A 14,139-nucleotide genomic window follows, 5' to 3' on the forward strand; every position below is an offset into this window, starting at 1 on the left:
GGCAGTATTTCCCACCCTGGACAATATCTATGGTTTGTCAGTAGCAAAGCCAAATACTTCCCTGGAGCCCTGATAGGGAAACCACTTCTATTTGAGCTCTTTAGCAGCTCCTATTAATCTTTGTGGGATTTCTTACTTACTGTAAGCAATCCTCCCTAGCAATTCTGTTGGAAAGATGAGGAGAACAGAACTTCCTCAGAGCTTTGGGGCTGCAAACCCTTCAGTGACTTAGCTTACATTTTATTGCACTCAGAATCAGTCTGCAAAGGAAATTGCCTTGCTGGGAGTGAAAGATGTGCAGAGGTTGTCATTGCAAATCCAGCTTGCCTTTGATTTTAAAAAAGCTAAACAATTTTACAGTCTTACACGGTGTTTTACAGAGAAATGTTATGATCACTCTAGCCTGGGGAGGGATGTGGGAAAACACACTGGGTGCAGCTCCATTCCCATGGGAGTCCTTTCCATCAGAGCTGGCAATAACCCAGCAGCTTGCAGGGGGGAGAGAGAGAGAGAGAGAGAGGCTCTTTGTGGTCCCCAGCCACAGAAAGCCTTGGGGCTTCCCCTGTGTGTGGCAGGGCTGTGTCACATCAGGGGCCACATGCACCATCCTGTCCCTGTCTCCCCTGGGCAAGCACGGGAGTGCCTTTGCTGTGTGCAGGCTGAATAGGAAGGTCAGCCCCACACTGGAAGGGAGATTTGTGCTTTGTTTCTCTCTGTTTCAGTGCTCTGGGTGATGCAGTGATCAAGGTGGTGTTGGACTGCAGCATGTCCATCACTGGTACCAGCAAAGGCCATGGGGAATTTGGTCTCCTGTCACAAATTTACATTGTGCTGCAGCATGGTTGTTTAACCACCTGCAGCTCACAGATATGTTAGTGGGTCTGACTAGCAGAAGCCTTATCAGAAACCCAGAACCAAGCCCTTCTGGACTCATAGCTGATGCACATTGCTGAAGGTTGACACAGAATGTTATATCAGGTGGTCCTAAATGTCCTCGTTCTCTGGCATTCCAGCATAAATATCTGCATGGCTGCCCATCAGCTGCTCTGTGTACCTCAGCCTTGGATGTTCATGGGGCATGGCTGGCAGAGCAGAGTGTGAAGCCTGGGATGTCACCTGCTGAGCCTGCACCCAGCCAAGCACTCAGACCCATCATCAGCTGCCGTGTCCACCAAGCCAGCAAGTTCTTGGCTCAGCCCCTATTGAAAATCATGACACAGGTGTAGACACCCCAGGAAATATCTTCAGGAAAGAGGACAGAGCAACCTGCACGCCTCCTCTTCCCCTCCTGCCACCAGAGCAGCCTCCATCCCACCTCCAGTTCTCTTCTCCTCCTCTGACCTCTCTGTGGTCCTGGCTGGGGAAGGTGGTCCCAGTCTTGGAGCACCCAGGCAGGTGGGCTCCTGGAAAACCCTGTCCAGAAGAACAGCAGCAGACAGCAAGCAGGGCCTCTGCTAGATGGAAGGACATTTCCCTTGGGTTTTAGTGTGCTGGCAGGTCAGTTCTTTTCCCACATAACTCACAGAGACAGTAATTAATTAGGGAGGGAACTGGCCTGACCCCACCGCCCTGGAGACACGCCCCTGTAAACATCAGGGAGGGATTGAAGGGGCCACCTCTGACTTCCAGGGCTAATATAAACAAAGAAGGAGATATTTGGCAACAAAAGCACATTCCCACGTGGAGGCTGTGCAGCAGGGGTGGGTGTGATGCACACACGAGCAGGCATGGCCCTAGCTGGGGGAGGACTGCACAATATTTCTGCTGGGGGTCTGATCTAAAGCCTTTGCAAATCCTGCTCACTGCAATGAACGTGTGAATACATGGTACATCTCAGTATCAAATCTTAAAATGTGAGCAGGATATTCCTGTGGATGGCTCAGCACAGCTGATTTCTTTCAATTCCTGAAGAAATAGGGGTGTGCTCAGCACGGCATGGAAGGTACTCAGCCTTGAGCTTGATTTAAGCCTTGAACAGGATATGTGACATATGGACTATGTCAAACACTGTGAAGATAAATGCTTCTTTGTTCTGTGCAATTTTCTCTCTTTTAAAACTTCATCCTTGTTGCACTGCTTTGATTAATCTTAATATATTGTGGGAAAGCATATGTGTCTGTGTAAGGGAAGGAGAGAGAGCTGTGTTGCCCCAAGAGAAAGCCACATGAATAGCAGAGAGACCAACATGTCCCTAAAGAAAGGAGGGAAGTAGAAGACCCCTGAGAGATGTTACAAGGGTTATTTTTTAAGCTTTGCCAGACTTGGTAAACAGCTTCTCAGGCAAATTATTTTTTGTAGCTGAGGTCTAGCAGGCATGGATTAATGATGACTTTTCTCCAAGTGAGGAGAAAATGCATCAAGCTGAAAGAGGAGCTGCTAACATTGGCAAAATACAAACCCAGCTTGGTTGTATTTTGTGTGTATTTTCTGGGCAGATGAAGAAATGTGAAAAGTTTGACTCTCTGGATCTTCAGTCTTGGACTCCTGGAGTCTCTCCCTGTAATCTGTTCATACAACAGCCTACCCCAGCTGTAGGACACACCTGAAGTGGCATTTACCTCTCCTGACTTTGGTCCCTTTATGTGAGGTTGTCACTTGGACTCCTTTTGTCATAGCTGGAAGGAAATGGGCACTGGCAAGGTTTGAGACACCAGACCTGCTTTAGCTGCTTATTTTACTGGGGGTTGAATGGAACCTGAAAGTGTCAAAGTCTCCCCACCAATTATGAAACAAACACGACAACTGGCCACTCTTTGTCTGCCTTGCCAGCTCTCAGAGGCTCTCCTCTGTGTCTTGGTAGCTGTATTTAATTACCTTGTGTTTGCTAACATCCCTTTTGGCATTCACACTCCCAGCTCTTCATTCTCACTGTCTCGGGTCTGTGTGTGGTTCAGCATGGTTGGCCAAGCCTAGGCTGCTCCACAGAGCTCTTCTGTTCCACAAAGGCTCTCTGAGGGTCAGCAGCACAACCTGACTCTGCTGGGAGTGAGATGGGAGCTCTCTGCAGCTGATGGCACTGTGTGGAGGGTGGCAGCACAGCACTACAGCTTTTCTTCTGCTCCAGGACTGTCCCTGGCAGCTGGATTCCTGAGCTGGGCTCAAAAAATGACTCAACAAACTCATAAAAGGACATCTACTGTGGGCTGCTAAATTTGAAGGTGCTTCTTGTGGGTCATGAAACTTTTGAGAACAAGGAGCTGGTTGTTGAAAGGTAACTGTGGTGATTGTGGTTATGCATTTACTCTCTTTTAGCTGTCTGTAGGGACCTGATGTTATCTGCTGCTCAAGACATGGTGCTGGACTACATCATTCACTGGGAATACCTGATGTGATTATTTTTCATTTCTCAGTGTCAGAAGCGTCTAAACAAAACCTGAGGCAAGCTGCCTAATTAGATCTCTTTAATGGCACAATCCTGCTAAACAACCTCAGCTTTTACTGCAGGTCAAGGGCCCTGATTCTGCTTCTCTTCTCTGCACTGCCATAACTCGTGCTGACTCCAGTGGTGGAGGGTGAAGCTTTAAATCTCCTGCAAACTGGAAACTGAGGAAAAACTGGGGGATGCTGTTGTTGCCAAAGTCATGAGGAGCTGCTTCAAAGAACCGATTTCTCAGATAAATAAACACATGGAAATACCCATCATATTGCGGGGGTGAGGTTAGCACCCACACTTCTGCATTATGTATGATTTGTGACTGCTCCTGGTACAAACTTCCTTCTTGCTCTTCGATTAGCAAGCCCTGGCAGCCTGGCAAAGCCTCACAATTTATTGCTGCTGCAGAGGTTAATGGATCACTTTACATGTTGATAATGTGCTATTATTACAATGCTTATTAAGAAAAATGTGAGACAGACACCAGGAGTGGATAGCAACTGCAAGAATGTTTGTTTGATTACTGCAGGGAGGGGAACTGCTGCTTGCAGGGCTCGTGATGCAAACAGTGGTTGAGTTCATCACAACCATCTTCCTGCACCCCCTCTGCCTCCAGAGTGTCCTCAGCCCCAGCCATGAGGATGGCCACTGGTTACTAGTGTTGATGGCATGAGAAAATGGGAAGGTTAATGGCATAATTGCCCAAATAATAGACAAATTTCACAGCTATCTATGCCAGAGCATGCTAGGACTAGATCCAGTCACACTTCATCCTTGGCATCAGAGACCTGTGAGACACTGATAGCTGGATTATTCTGCAATAATGTGGAGTTTTAGGCTCTGGAGAAAACAAATCACCAAACTGAGCTTCTGGAAGTTGTATTTCTACTTCTTTCTAAGTGGAAAGATGGAAGAGGAGGCTGCTTAAAGGGCTCCATGTCCCTCTGTCTCAGCTTCTCTAGCTGTAAGATGAAAAATTATCAGTGCTGATTTTATTGCTGTTTCACTATTATTAATAAAGAGCCAGGTCAACTAAATGCCCCTCCCATCACAGTTCAGTTTTAAGAGATGGAATCTGTGGGTATTGTAGCCCCCTCTCCGAGTCCTTACTGGGACATAATGGCCTTGTCCACCTCATAGTGCCACCCCCATTGCCAAAGTCCACCAGGGAGCTCTGTGTCCTGTGGTGCCCATGGCCAAGAGACCTGTCCCTCATTTCAGACCCTTCAGGCTTAGCATTTGAGTCCCTCTCTTTCAAATATCCAACTGCAGATCTGCCTGGATACAGGAATTTGATTCCCACCTTAATTCCATTTCATCCCAGGTAATTTCTTCTGACTGAGTTTCATACTCTTGCTGTCTTGGTGTTGAGTCTGCCAGAAGCTGATAGCATGGGGAGGGAGAAGAGCAGCTGTTTCTCTGGCTGATGGAGGAGGCTGGAGCATGGCAAATCTGGATTGCTACATCCACCAGGACAAAGCAATCACAGCCCCTCCCCATGCCAGAAGGCCCTCACAAATGTAATTTCATAAGATACTCTGATATATATACACATATAGGTTATATATGTAGATAAAGATATTTAAAAATATCTTTTAAATATTTTCATAGGTACATATATAGACATATATACATATACACGTAAGTATATATTTTTCTGTGGAGTGTGGTGAGAAGAAGCCTGAGGAGCCAGCTGTGAAAATAGATGTTTGCAGGAATGTAGAGGGAGCTATGGAGTGTACTGTGGATATGACAGGATGTGTTTGGACGGGCTCTTGGACCCCAGGAACCATTGGAGATAAATTGCTTGTTGTATTCTAGGTGATACCTGGAGTGGGCCAGCACACAGAGTTCATGGTTTAAAGACTTCATCTGAAAGGTTTTTCCTCTCCACTACAGCTCCATCATGTCTATCCTCAGTCTCCTTTTGATGCCAACTGTTTGACTACCTCGGCCTCATTTTCCTAACAGGATTATTATCCCTTAACTTGTTTGCTTGAAAGTCTGTTTTAAGCAGGTCTAAAGCCACATCCACAATGCAAGGAAAAGCATCCCTTGGTGGGGCAAGCTCCACAACCCTTCTCACTTTCAACCCCTTCCAGACATCCCATGCATGTTGGGCATGGTATACCCTGGGGGTTTGCTGTACCTGTCCTAAGGCAAGGCCTGGAAGGCAGCAAGGTTGATCCTGAGGTTTCCCTCAAAAGTCTTGCTCACAGTCTGCTCAAGAATACTCATTGTATCCATAGGCAAGAAGAGTTTAGCTCAGGAAAGCCTTTTACAAGCTATGAAACCAGGATTCAGAGCCTGCATTTCATACCCAGACTCCCTTTTCCCTGCAGCACACCCGAGGGACCTGCTGAGCTTGTCCCTGCACTGCCCCCCTGCTTTGGTCCCTGTCTGTCTGTCCAGCTGTCTCCAGGCAGCCAAGCCCCAGCTCATGGAGTGGCTGGGCAGCAGCCCGCCAGTGATGACAGCTAATTATGCAATGTCATGTCAGAGGCTTCCCTTTTATCTCATCTCATCCAGCCCAGCAAAGCTCTCCAGTGCCCCTTGGAAACAGGGGAAGGAAGTGTCAGAGCAGCACCAGCTGCTTCTCTGATAGCAAGCAGGATGACAACGTGGCCAGAACGCCGTGTCCTGGAAGGAAGTGGCAGCTCGTGCCATGTGGATGCAAATCTCTGGTCTCCACAAAAAGAAAGAAAAAAAATGTTTTCAAAAGTGTTCTCACGTAATACTAGCTTTCCAGAGGAAGTGTTTAACACATCTGCTGGATGAGGCTTGCCATCATCCTTGCAAAACAGCTAAATTCACTCCAGGTGAGTTCCTGCAGGAGAATTTAGCTAGAAAGCTTGTCCAGAGAAAAACTGGCCCAACCCTATAGTTTTTCTTCAGTCTGCATTACTGCAGAAGACAAATTGCATCAAGGTGTGTTAGTCTGAACTGAGCTATGTCTCAGCTTTTGTTAGAAACTGGTGGTTGCTTCTCATTTGTTGCCTGCTATAGCCTTTTACACTGTGACAAAATGGGCTAGATAGTTTGGTACAAGCTGTTAAAGTGAGCTTTGTCAGGGTCCACTGATCCAGGAATGGGTTACTGCCCCTAAGGTCCAAGAAGCATTAAAACTAAGTTTGTTTGGAAGGAAAAAAAGATTACTCAAGGCTCCATAGACCACAGTTTCCCAATTTTGTAAGTAATCACCTGGTTTGGAGCAGTGGAGGGCACCGAAGAATTGGAAGTGGAGCATTACGGTGACAGATGGCTTCGCTCTTTCAGCAATAAACCTGACACAGATGAAGATGCATGGCATGGAGCAGACTTTGAGATCATTCCCAGGAGGGTCCTGTACCTCACAGTCTGCCCACAGCCCATCCAGCCTGACCAGGCTGGCCCCATGCTCCTCACCAAAATACCCATCTTGCTGCAGCAAAACTCTTGGTAATGGATCACTGACCTTGGACAAATCTGGCTGCTAGAATGCTCTGTAACAGCCAGAGCCTGATGTTTTGCCCTTCTTTCGTATTTACTTTTCTGTATCCAGTATATCCAGAGGTTATTTTTAGCATTGCTAAATGAATAGGTGGTTTAAGATCAAACACAGCAGCAAGGCAAGGTGATGTATGAGTAAAGCCTGAAAATTGTGTCTGATAGTGGTGATTCTGCACGTGGTATTTGATCTAGATTATCCAAAATTCTTCCTGCCTTAATTCCTAGGTAGGTTTTAGAAGAGCCCAACTAGCTGCAAACATAGTTGTTCATAAGGGAAAACCTTTTTCCTTGATTTGCATAGAGACTAGATTGGATTCCCAGCCCTGAGGTGAGATGTGAAGCCTGGACACGCTGCCCCAGGCTCTGCAGAGCTGTGACACTGCTGCAGTGTGCCCTGCACAATGCTGCTCACACACACCAGCTCCTCCAGAGCCAGCTGTGCCCAGGGGTGGCACAGCATGGCACTGCACAGACAGGCCCCTGCATCACAATTTCAGCTGTGACTGCACTGTCCCAGCTGGGGGTGTTTCACTGGGTTTCTAGAACTACAAATTTGAGAGACCAGTTCAAAGCACAACCTGACTAGAGCTCCATTAGTTTCACAAACTGAGGTCACCTCTGGAGAATTTGGCCCACATTTTATTTGGCCAACTGTCATTGCAAAAATCACCAAACACCAAACCCAGAAACTCGTGAGGAGATGCATTTGGATGGAATCAAGGCATGGACATTAAAACAGACAATGGGACATGAAGAGCCCAGAAGATATGGTTTCCTACTTCCCTGTCTTACTGGGCTGTGTGGTTCCCAGCAAGACAGGAGGCTCTTCATGCCCTTCAAACACAATCAGACACATGTGGGATTGGTCAGCCTCAGTCAGCCCTGGCTTTCTAGGTGTTGTCAGTCTCTGAGATTCTGCTTGGAGCTACCCTGTGACAAAGGGCTTTAAGCACCCACTGTTCAATGACTCCTGTGCCAGGAGGGTCTCAGTCCCCCAGGTGTCAAACACCCAAGTCAGTGAAGCAACTCTGAGCTATAAATAGACCTAGAGGAATTGTGCTGCCAAGTTTATCCTACAACATTTGCAAATACTCCAAAGAAAGCACTGGCCCCTTCCCACACAGAATAACTTTCACAGCGTGCTGTGGTGGTGAGAGGCAGATGTTACATCTTTGCTTGTCATGGGGATTGAAATCCTCAGGGATTTTCTCTGGGATTCACAGTGCTGAGAGCTGGGAAAAGGAGTTGGACCCAGAGTGGCAAATCATCATTAGGCTGATTCAGATATTACAGCCCAAAGAGTACTTCAGTATTTTGTGCCCTATGTAGAGGCTTTCACAGGGCAGCCTCCAGTAATGTTCATCTACCTCATTTTAGCCTGGGAAAGGGGTAAAGGCACTTTCCAAAGTACTGAGGGAAGATGCCAGCACAGAGAAACTTGAATCCATTTCACAGCACAGATGGACACTTCAGTAACTGGACCACAGGCTAGAAATCTGGCAAGGTCTCCTGTTTTTCACATTTGTGGTTGATGCCTAAGATTCCTCATCACTGGACCCTGAAATTTGAAATATTCCATTTAAGGGATGCCAAAAACTCTTCTGAAAATTCAGAAGGTCACTTGCCATCTTATTTCTTATAGCCTGAATTCAGAGAGAACAGATCACCTTGGCATGACTTTTTCACAAAGATAAATGAACTGGCAATCCCTCACAACTACTTTCCACCCCCTCCCCCCAAAAAACCTTCCAAAACATGACCATCTCTGACCTCTAGGTGAAATCCATCAAGCTGTGTTGGAAAAGGCAAGAATATGTTTGGAAATGCTTTGATATTTTTAAGAACCCTTAAGATGAGATGATAAAGACAGATTCTTATCTCAGATGTGTAGAAGCAGATCATGCATTGCTTCACTGAGTTTTGATGATTCCAAGGAAGCAATCCCAGACTGGCACTGGTTTAAAGTATTTTATACAGTGGAGTGATAAACTGGATTATCTTAAAAACACAACTGTTTTCCTTGTTCCTACATCTCTTACAAAATAACCCAAGAGTCAAAATTGTAATCTAATAGCTGTCAAAATCCTAAAGTCAAGGACACTTGACGTCAAGCAATGCACAATTTCAATCTCTGTCAATGCAATAGTTTTACAGAGATATTCCTCAAACTGACCAAATCTCTCCTCCTTTACACATCACATTTGTAGATGATACACTAAACCAGTGCAAAATCTGTCCTGTCTTGGATCTCACACTGCTCCAGATTTGCATGTTATTGCTTGCAGGAGATGCCTAACCCCAAACATATTGGTAGAGTTGGTTTACACACAGTTTATCAGGAAATTTAAAGAAATTAGGCCAGTCTAACAGTTTGGATATGCCATAAAATTTGTATACTGCCTTCTGGATTATTGGAAACTCAATTTAAAAAGGAAATTGTGGCTTACTTACAAACACATCCATTAGTAGGTGCTCCAGCGTCACTTCAATATCCTCTAATTTAGCTGCTAAAGTCATTGTGAAGTCAAACAGAGGAAAGCTGTCAGAAGTCGCAATCCAAAGCGTCTGTGGCCAAATCAGGTTCTCAGACTGTCACAAATGAGTTTCTCACAGATAGGGAAAATCCAAGAAATCAAAAGTTAACATCAGAGCCCAGATGACGCCTGGACTCGGTGCCGGCTGTCAGCCCTGCTCGCAGGACTGAGGATCATTCCATGTGTGCAAGATGGGAGCAGAAGCTGCAGCGTGTGCTGCCTTCCTTTCAGAGCTCCCCAGCCAGAAGCATGGAGTTATATCTGGGAAACCACAACAGAGGGAGGGAGAGACACACACAGAAGGAGAGAGAGGGGAGGAATGGAATAAACTGCCTTTGACTATGACTGATATTTATAGGACTGCTTGTTTTTGACTCCAGTCCATTTCTCTGTTCATTTCTGACCTTTCACAAATGGCCCAGCACACTGGAGCACATTGTACAAGAGGGGCAGCGGGTCCCACAGAAGTTGGCTGTGACCAGTGCTGGGCCAATTCACACAAGCACTCCATCAATAGCTCTTTGTCACAGCATACCAGGCTCTGCGCTCTAGCAGTGACAGAGGAGAGCACAGACGTGTAAAAAACAAGGAAACAAAAGTTGTTTGGGTACTAATTCTTTCCTAAGAGTATTAATAGATCTCCTTACCCACTCCCCGAGGCACTGGCGTGCAGTGGTGACTGCTGAGGTTATGTATGGAGGGGAATAACCCCAGAAAACACTGCAGGGTCTGACACTGCAAACACTGCTTCTGACACATACTCCCACCACTCAACCCTTTCAGCTCTGCAGCATCCTCATCCCCTGACCACTTCTCAGGACCAGACCCTTCCATTCACTGTATTTATGGAAGGTTTAAAGCATGAGCCCAAGTGCTTGCTGTTCCTCCACACATCTGCTCCCACTTAACTCAATGGAGAAAAGGTTTCTGCTTGCTGAGCACTTTGTAGCTCTCACAGCTCCACATGGAGTGGAAAGGTATTGATGGACATGACCCAACCAAAGCAAAACTCAGTGGAGGTTCCCTTCAAGGATTTTCCATAATGTTAACTGGACCCAACTAGAAAGGAAACTGAGGCACAAAAAGGAGAAATACTGAAAGTCTTGATATGCCCGGGACTGGTGTCAAAGTCTTCTGTATCCTAGACAGTGCCAGGTTCATCAAACTGCCTTTCATGATGTCCACATTGCTCAGCCAAATTACTTTTTGTTTATTTGACATATATGTACATAGTTTGAAATCTGAGAGTGAAATTTTGCATGTGATGTATTCCAGACACTGGACAAAAAATATCCATGAGGCTGCTCTGAAGGCCTCAGAAACTGAAGACCAGTATTATTTATAAAGGTGTGAGATGGATAGAGTTGATGGAGCTTAGAAGGACCTCTAGTCATAAATTCCAACTAAATATTCTCAGAGTTATAGCTGAAATCACATTTTCAGACATGCACCCATTAGCATCTGAGCAGAAGCTGCCTCTGATGGCCCAGTTTTACTAGACAACAACATGATGGACCATTTGGGACACGTTGTGATGGATGGCTTCAACAGCAGAGAAGGACATGTCATTCATTTTCCAGCTGGACCAACTCTCATTCACACATGGCCCTACATCAGATAATGGGCTGACTGCTCCAGAAATAAACCCAGCATGGGAAGCTTGTCTACTGCAAAAAAGCCTGTTAATCATTCACATGCTGCCCTTTCATTAAAGCTTTGACAAAATGTCTGTCTTCACCAGTGTGAGTGGAGGGGTGTTTTAATGAGTGTGGATCAAGACAAAGAAGAATATATTTGGAGGGAAGGTGGTGGAAGCCCAGGGAACCAGAATGCAGTGAGGCAATGAGTGAGTTGGTGTGTATGGCCTCAGGGCTCACCACAGACAGGATTTCATGTGTTCTGCTCTCTAGGGAGTATTTGCAGAAGAAAACCTGACTGCTGGTAAGGTCTTCATCCTCTCCAGCATGCGTGGAAATTCAGAGATTCCAGGAACCTATGGTTTCTACACAACCAGGCTGGGTACAGGGACACACGACTGGCCTTCTGCAGGTCCCTGGCCCCCAGAGATCAGTGTCTGGCTGTGTCAGATGAGCCAGCAGTGCTCCAGCCAGACTGAATCATGCATTTGTCCACCTCTGACTGACCCAACTACTGTCCAACCAGTCTGACCACAACAAGAAATTCACTGGAATCAAACATGTGATCCCTTCTGTCCTCCCCACCCCATTTATTGCACAAAGGCTAAGTGTTAAATACTGAAACACTAAATTAAAGATTCTTTTCTGTAGGCTCCCTCTGTGCAGTAGAACAGGGCAAGCATGTCACTTGTGCCCCTTGACTGTCCCTGTAGCTGCATTGTGTTGGTTACAGAGATAAACAACAGGAGACATCTTCCAGGGTCAGAACGCAGTGTCCACGTGACAGACTCTGTGACTCCAACACTGGCTCATTTTGTCTTCACAAAGATGTATTTCAAGATTATTTCAAAACCGATGGAGAAAATTGTATCAGGCACAAGAAAATGGCTTAGGGGAGCACATAATGCCTTTTCTGGTGCCCACTCAAGAAACACCTGGCACTGAGAACACCACGTGCTCCACTGGCAATAGCAAGGAGGATGGATGAATTCCTGGGTTCTCACCCAGGCTCAGCTCTGCGTGGCCTGGGATTCCCTTATTACAACAATATATATTGATACAGCAGGTCTTAGGCTCTTGCAGTTGCAATATCAGCTGAGAAATTCTCCTGCTGATCAATATTAACTGTCTGCAGTGATGGTCAGAAGTTTGGGTAAAAAATCTGTTGCTGGGAAAAGTTGCTTTGGTGAAAGTCCTGTGGAATCTTCCTGACTCCCAGAGTGCAGGGAATTTTGGACTCAAGGGTATATCTCTTACCTTTTTTTCGTTCAAATTGCAATAAAATTTCAGATTCAAAGAAAAGCACAATGGGAAAAAAATGTAAATTATAGAAAATGTGCAGAGGAGAAAAATGAATAATGATGTTCCAATGATAACTGAAGCAGTTAGTGTGGCTGTGGTAAAATTATACTGATGGTGATAAAAGAGGGCACCAAAGTGTAGATTCCTACTTTATCTTAAGCTAAAGTGTAGAAAGCTGTTTCATTCAACCCCAAGAAAAAGCAGATAGCAGCAATCAGAGTCACAAAATCAGATCAAAGCAGAAGTATTTTTTCAAATGAAAAAGCTCTGAATCTATCCCATTGGATCTCTTCTAGCTCTTGCTTCAATGTTGCTTACCCCAAGTGACCTCTTTTTTATGGAGATAGCCACTCAAATAGAGTAAACAAGAAAGAATTTCTCTGAGTTCCCCAGGGATTTTTCCCAAAACCTCTATGCCTGTGCATTTCAGGTGCACACAGAAATGAGATCACATGTGACAATGAGAAGCTCTAACCCAGTTAATTCTTTAACACAGTAGGTCCAAATGATTTCTTTATTAAATCATTATTTCCATATTTTCTAATTTCTGAGAATGTATTACTTTGGCCTTTGCAAGCATGAGACCTCTTCTATTTAAAGCAGAGCATCCATCTGACAACACACCAGGGTATTTGTGCAGAACAGGATGTTCTTCTACACCCACATTTTCTCCTCACTTCCTTCCTAGTTTTCTTCGACCATTTGGGAATAAGATCCCAGAAAAGAGCTCAAAAGGGGAGACTACTGTAGCATTTTTGCCAAAATGAGATTTCAGCAAAATCTGCTGTTTTTCAAAAGCTGAAGTGTTATCTGGGGACACACTGGGTCCCAGAATTGTTTTCTTAGGGGAGTTCCAGGGGTGAAGGTGGTTGGTGATGGTCGGAAAGAGCTGCCCTGCAAGCACAGGTTTACAAAGACAGGGGTGTAAATACAGAACAAAAAGTTTACTATGCAAGGCCAAAGTTGACACGAAAGAGTTAACTCAGAGCTGATCTGAGTTTAATTAGTCCCAGGATGTTATGTTTGGTCCAGCCCAGCTTGCAAAGTTGGGAGCTGAGGAGTCCAGGGAGGATGGGAAGGCTATTTGTCCACAAGGCAAAAAAACATTCCTGGGTCATGGAGCCCACTAGGAAAGGCATCCTAGCCTTCCTCCACTGTCCAGCCAAGGGACCAAAGCTTCAGTCATGAACCTGTGTGACAAATATGGGTAAAAGTGCATTTGGGGCAGTGCTTTTGTCATCCCACAGGTGTGGGATGGGCTCCAGTTCAGCTGTGGCAAGTCAGGCTGTCCTTCTGCACAACTAGTAGAGAACTTTAATAAACTTTTTTACTTGAGATAATCAAAGTGAGGATTTGAAGATGAATCTTTTTGATCTCCTCCCCAGGTTTTTCTATGCTTTCTTCTCTCAATAGAGTTGCTCTCTTTGGGGAAGGTGAAGAGGGACATCCCATGCTCTTGGTAAACTTGGATGACAGGGAACCATCAGCTTCCAGAACCTTCCTTCCATCTCCAATTTCCCTTTCCACACAAAAACCTGGACACAGGAACTGATCAACCTGACACCTCCAGGTTGGATTGTGGTTATTCCCTGAACCTGGAGCTGAGTGTGAAGCCTATCAGGTTCCAGCTGGCCCAGGGCACAGCCATCTGCCCTCACTTTGCTTCATGGTGCTGTAAGTCAGCCCCATCCTGCAGTAGCTTTCAATGTCATCTGAAGGCCTTGGTGACAATTTTTCAATTAATTAAATAAATGAGTGCTGGAGCAAATGCTGGACATCAGCCTATGGCTCCACCTCAAATCTC

At 45.6% G+C, this 14,139-nt stretch overlaps 1 protein-coding gene across 2 annotated transcripts in view; it reads right to left on the reverse strand.

Moving 5' to 3' along the window:
* The window catches only part of FRMD4A (FERM domain containing 4A), a 274,615-nt gene that overhangs the window by 200,451 nt on the left and 60,025 nt on the right, over positions 1-14,139 (reverse strand). The window contains exon 1 of one of the 2 annotated variants that reach the window (XM_050985239.1): positions 9,314-9,687. The exons of the other annotated variant lie outside the window; for it this stretch is intronic. Within the exon in view, the coding sequence (XP_050841196.1) occupies positions 9,314-9,379 (66 nt within the window). The 5' untranslated portion in view covers positions 9,380-9,687. Of the gene's footprint in view, positions 1-9,313; positions 9,688-14,139 lie in introns of those variants that run through there. 2 annotated transcript variants of the gene reach the window in all.

The sequence above is a fragment of the Serinus canaria genome, chromosome 1A (assembly GCF_022539315.1).
Source record: "Serinus canaria isolate serCan28SL12 chromosome 1A, serCan2020, whole genome shotgun sequence".
Classification (NCBI taxonomy): domain Eukaryota; kingdom Metazoa; phylum Chordata; class Aves; order Passeriformes; family Fringillidae; genus Serinus; species Serinus canaria.